The sequence below is a fragment of the Dicentrarchus labrax genome, unplaced genomic scaffold (genome assembly GCF_905237075.1).
Source record: "Dicentrarchus labrax unplaced genomic scaffold, dlabrax2021, whole genome shotgun sequence".
NCBI lineage: Eukaryota > Metazoa > Chordata > Actinopteri > Moronidae > Dicentrarchus > Dicentrarchus labrax.
In genome coordinates, this window is record NW_026136702.1 from 4343369 (window position 1) to 4349199 (window position 5831).

General features: G+C 47.1%; 1 protein-coding gene across 1 annotated transcript; it reads right to left on the reverse strand.

Moving 5' to 3' along the window:
- Positions 1–531: 531 nt before the first annotated feature.
- dact2 (dishevelled-binding antagonist of beta-catenin 2) lies at positions 532–5345 on the reverse strand. Its single transcript, XM_051377676.1, has 4 exons — positions 4927–5345; positions 3413–3545; positions 2980–3270; positions 532–2811 (listed from the first exon to the last, which is right to left on the reverse strand). Exons 1-4 carry the CDS (start codon positions 5197–5199, stop codon positions 932–934), a joined length of 2577 nt encoding a protein of 858 aa, XP_051233636.1. The 5' UTR covers positions 5200–5345; the 3' UTR covers positions 532–931.
- Positions 5346–5831: the final 486 nt, after the last annotated feature.

Here is a 5831-nt window from a genome sequence, read left to right on the forward strand (position 1 = left end):
TTTTAAAACCTCAGGTCTCTCCTCAGAAACCTGATCTTCTTCTACCGTCATCTTAATGTCTGTTTGTGAAATTGTAGGAGTGTGACTGTGTGTTTTAGTACTTCAGTGGAAGTGTGTTTGCTTACATTTAAATGACTGAGGCTGATAAGTTTCGCCCTCTAATTAAACATGACTGTCTGGGTTGATTGTCGAAGCTGCAATTTATTAAACCAGCAGCTGGTCGGAATCAGGAAACCAGATAAGGAGCTGTTAGCGCTATCTGTGCTGAATTGGTCTTCCTCAGTGGGACGCCTGTGAGGATTAAGTGGAGATTTTTTTTTAACATGTGTGATAAATAGTCACCAGAGGAAGAGAGAAGTTGGCAGATGGGATGTTGCAAACATTTTAACTCACAGATGAAAGAATAAGGATACATAAAAACTCTATTACTGTACTATTAAATACGTTTATAGATTTTTTTTTTAATAGATCTGGATAGTTATAATCAATAAGATAATAGAGACATTAACAGAAAACAATCATTTGCAATAATAAATGTAAAAAGATTGGTTTTATTTCTCCGGTACATACAATTATATGACAGAAATGTCCATGAAATTGTCAATTGCAGCCACATGCTATGAGGAACTTTCATGACAACATAAATATTTACAAATAAGTGTAAGTGTAATAATTGTGTTATACATGCTTTTATACCCTGCACCATTTTGTACAGTTTTCAGGTTCAACAATTGTAAATTCTTAACATTTTTTTTGTGTTAACAAAACTATCAGTGCACAAATGCAGTCCAGTTTAATTGCTGCCTCTCAGTGATGATTAAGGGTGTTGTGTTGAAGGACCAGGTGAGATCATTCCAAACTGTTTTAAAAAGCAGTTCCCACAGTCCTCTGTGTTTTCCCAACAGTTCTCATTCTGCCTGGGGAAACTTTGCTACACCAGGGTCATGACCTTCAGGGTGGCCGGCTGGAACCGACGAATCTTCTTCTTCAGGGCTCGGGAAGCTTTGATGCGGCAGGCTGATGGCTCAGGGCGTGGGAGCTGCTGGAGGGCCAGTCCAGCAGCGGTGGGCCCCAGAGTGGCCTCAGCCCACACAAGACCTCTCTCCTCCCCCTGGCTGTCCACCTGGTCCTCTTCGTCCAGGGACAGGCTGCTGTCAGAGTCGGAGACGGACTGGAAGCTCTGGCTGGATTCGCTATCTCCAAAGCGGTTGGTGGTGTTATCACTCATCTCCCCCTCACTGCTTTCAGCAATGGTGGAGTGAAACAGTGAGGCGCATTCGGCCGAGTACTCAGACTCACATCTGGGCGGGTAGAGGCTGGACATGTGGAATGGTGCTGGAGGGTATCTGGCATTAAGATTGTGGAGGAAAGAATTAGAGGACATGGAGGACTTTAAAGAGCGGGGAGGTCCTATCCACTGGCCTGACTTGGCGCTCATACTACGGACCATCTGCATCCCTGGTGCCTGAACATGGGGCTCTTTCGACCTCTGACGCTGACCACATGCGCCCTGGAACATCTCCACATCGGACGGCCATTTGGCAGCTCCCTGCCTCCTCTTCCTCTGCTCTGCAGCCTGCTCGTACTCCATGCTCTGCAGTCTGCGGCTTTTGCTGGACTTTGTAACAGCAGGGATGGGCTGTGGCTTAGGATGGACCTTGTGTGTGTACATGAGTCCCGGGCTACAGTGGCTGGAGTCTGAGCCTGAGCACTGTCTGCGCTCCTCTGTGTGACAGGTGGTACATTTCTGGGTCACTTTTCCTTTCCCTGATCTTCTTTGTTCCCCCTTGGTTCCACCACTGGTCTCTCTGGTCCTTTCACCGGAGGAGTAGCCATGTTGCTGCCTCAGTGCTCGAGGCTTCTCGCTGCTTTTTCTTCTCAGTTTCACAGCTTTGGTTTTACGGTCTGCCTGTCTCACCTTGACCCTCTGAGATCCAGCAGGGACAAATTTGGCATGGACAAACTCAGGGGAAGCTGCGTGGCCAGACTGAACCTCAAAGCCTTGACTCTCCTCTGTGCTGGAGCTGTGGGCCATCGCCGATCTTTGCCTATGGCCCTTCCTCTCTTGTGGCCTTGACTCTGGTTTATCCCCACATATTTTCTCTGAACTGTTTCTTGCTATACTACCATATTCTCCTTGGGGTCTATCATTCTTCCTCAGGGATGCAGTAGTGACCTCATCAGAGCTGTACTCCCTTGTGGCAGCAGGATAGGAGTATCGGTATAAAACCTCAGGGGCTCTGACTGACTGGAACTGGTTTGTGTTATCAGCTAGCTCTTGGCTGGAGTATATCATGCAGTGTCTCTTCTGGTCGCTATCTAGTGGGATGATGTTTTTGGTCTGGGCTGGAAGAGGCTGCAACTCTTTCTGTGACACTTCAGGAAACACAGTTATAACTTCAGTGGGCTTCTTGTGATAGTCACTGTGTGTCTGCATAGTGTCTGTGCCTGTTTCACTCTGGATTTTGCTCAAGCTACGCAGGAGGAGCTTGTCAATGTAACCCAGGGTCTTGGTCTCATAACCCATTTGTGCCCTCTGGAGGGTATCAGAACGGTTCGCTGGGGGTCCTTGGCCCTCTAGAAGTCCGGGTGCGGCTGGGTCGCCCCCATGAGAGAATATTGGGCTCTGGAGAGCCACAGCGTGCAGGGGGCTGGGGTATTGGTACACTTCAGTCCCGCTGCGGGAAACCAGGTTACTTTGGAACTTGGGGTCCATTGTGGAGGTCCTTACGTTTGTGCACATTGAGGGTTTCCTTGCATCCACAGATTTGTAGTAGCCCAGCCCTTGAGCCATCATCCTATCAAGATCACCTGATCGACAACACAAAAATACTGATTAACCTTTCAAATTACTCATCCACGGAGAAATTATATGTTATTATGCAGCGAAATATACACTGAGTTGCTTGGTAACGACAGATGCACGGTTCCCATTGCTACATAAGAGATCTTAAATCAGAGATTAAGAGATTTGGTTACCTGTTGACACAGGTCTTGGCCGTGCCTGTTCGGTGCTAGTAGTGCTTGCTCGGATCCTGCTACTGCCCAGATGGAGGCCTGTGCCCCGCGGAGGGTTGGGCTGGGTAGTGCTCTCATCAGCAGAACGCCGGCGGAATACATCGACTTGTGATGGAGGGCTAATGTGGGAGTTTGCAGTGCTCATGGGAAGGAGAAGAAGGCTTGTCTGGGAGGATGACAGACACTCACTGTACACGGAGGTGCAGGAGTTGGACAGTGAGCAAGAGCCACCATCACTGAGCTCATAGAAACCTGGAGAGAGCAGGAACATTAAGCACATGAGTATTTTTCTCAGTATTTACATACATACATGTGATGGTAGCGTGTGTGCTTTGTTACAGTACATGCTATAAAGCAAACAACTGTAGGGGTTTTTGAGCGTGTGCCTACATACCTGAACTTGGCCTGCTGTCACTCTCCAGCTGCTCTGTGGAGGCCTTGCTTACATCCAGCTTCAGCTCACTGATCTGTTGATCCAGCTGCTGCAAGTGAGTCTTCAGGCCTACATCCTGTTTCCGAAGGCGAGACTGTAAAACAGACAACACATTCAGTTTTAACCCCAAAATATGTGTGGTGCAACCTAAACCAAAACATGTCGTGTTAGATTTTTCTCAGAAAAGGAGGGAGTTCAGGAGTGGGATATAATGCAGTTAAGCTCCCTTTACACACATTAAGTACACAGAAATTATCTGTACAGGTGTATGACCAGCCACATTAAGCAGGAAAGTGAGGATGAAGGTAAGCAACGCGATAATTTGAACCAAGACGAGGTCTGTTGTTCAGATAAAAGATGCTCTAATGTACAGCCATCAGGAAAACAAAAGCGACTCAGCTGTGGCTGATGATTAACCTCAGCAGGACATGGGGGAGCATGGAAGAAGCAGTGGTGGGTAACTCATTTCTCCCCCACAGCGAGGGCCTGGCCATTGTGTAAACTACTAGAGGAGGAGAGCTTGGGGGGTTGGGGTGAAGGGCTGTTTGCTTTGCAGTTAGGGCTGGGCATTTACTGTAACAGTTGTTCCTTAAAATGAAGGCTGGAGGTCATTGCCTGCAAAATGCATCATTTAATTAATCTTTCATTCTCTTGTAAGATCAAGTTAGTTCAGATTTCTGTTGAAAAGGTAGCAAAAAAGAAGGAGTTATTGGAATATGTTTTTGGAGCATTAAGTCTTTTTATAGCCAGTGGTGGTTTTTAAAGGTAGGAGTCTGTATTGGATCCACTTTGCATGAATGTAAAACACAATCTAATGTCATCCTGGTACTTTACACAATGCATCATTGATACATGTTCTACTAAAAGTCAAACATAGCACCTTAATCCCTGTGCTTCCTGTTGTAACAACAGCCTTCATGGAAAAAGCTTGTCATGGAAAGCAGGACACAGCCAGTTGTCTCCAACACTCAGGGGGTTCTCATGACAGAGACTCCCTCTGAGTGTCATTAACAGCAGAAAATCCACCTTTAAAAAAACCCACCGCAATTCTTTCTTTTAAATATTTCCTTGCATTAGTGGTTAATGATTGAGGTTTGACCCCCTGCAGCCTGACACATGCACGGTGTGCGCGCACATACACAACTCAAAGTCCTCTTGGTCCTGCAATGAACCTTGATTTATGACACCTATCCTACTTCCTACCCCCAGCTGAGAGCATGAAAGTGTGTCTGGTAATAATTGAAGACGGAATGCACATGAGCATCAGCTGACGGCAACATTCAAACGGATGACTTTATTCCAAGGAGAATTAAACAGGGTAAATGTGAGCCCAGCGTTAGTCCACTATAATACTAAATAAGCACTATGATAAAAGTACAAATACTCTGGCGCCACCAAACTACTGCCTGTGCACGTCCCTACAGAGGTATTTTAATGCTTCTGTTTTATGGCTTTTAATTTAAATGACTTCCTACCAGCTGTTGCTTCAGGGATGTTAGAGTCGCCTCCAGCCGCTGTTCTTCAGCCCCCATCATCATGGGACCCTCCGGGCCTGCGTGGACAGAAGAGACCGGCTCCTCTCGGTCCACCCTCAGCGCCCAGCTCACCATGTCGCTCTGTCTGTCCTTCAGCAGATGCAGCTCCTGCAGCCCGGCCAGAGCCGCCTGCAGCCTCTCCCCGACCCTGCTGCGGTCTACCCCGGCTGCAGCGCTCATCATCCCCGCACAAGACCCCTTTCTGCTCAGCATGCTGGAGAGCGGCGTCCGGGCATATCCAGAAAGAAAATGCGGTAAAGAAACGTCCTCCTCGCAGGATAACTGCTTCGTTGGGCACTGTCTTGCTGCTGCTGCTGCTGCTGCTGTTGACCTGTTTGGTTTTTAAACTACCTGTTAGAATAAATCTTGAGCTCAGAGGAGAGACTGAGCTCCTCCCTCAGACCAAATGGCCCTCCTCCTTATTGGTTGGCCACTGGGTCCCAGTGAACATCTGGTACTAATCCTCCCCATTCAAGTTCCCTCTGGAGCTGCCCAGGCATGTACTAAGTTCATCTGCATAATACCACATGGCTTGATGAGCATATTATTATGCTATTTACACTATTCTTTTGTTGTTGTTTTCCTCTCCAGTAGTAGGCTACAGAGGTATGGGATTAACTTTGTGAAAGTCTGTAAGTGATTTGAGGGGAAGGTAAATGGGTGAATACTTGTGGCATGCCCTCTCATCACCACCACACAACCACCCACCACACCAAAAAACAGTTTAGTCACCTTAAAAGTATGTATTTGCTTTGAGGCAGGCATTCCACACACGTTGTACAAGGGTTGATGTCACACTGAATGGATCAATATCATATCAGTCACTTTTAATATCCTTCAATCAC

What these genes read in the sequence shown, in the direction of transcription:
- dact2 (XM_051377676.1), bottom strand. Translation starts at nt 5,199, where the DNA reads ATGCTGAGCAGAAAGGGGTCTTGTGCGGGGATGATGAGCGCTGCAGCC. An exon ending in CATCCCTGAAGCAACAGCTG is followed by an intron (nt 3,546 to 4,926) that starts GTAGGAAGTCAT and finishes TCTGTTTTACAG; the next exon opens with TCTCGCCTTCGGAAACAGGA. An exon ending in TGACAGCAGGCCAAGTTCAG is followed by an intron (nt 3,271 to 3,412) that starts GTATGTAGGCAC and finishes TGCTCTCTCCAG; the next exon opens with GTTTCTATGAGCTCAGTGAT.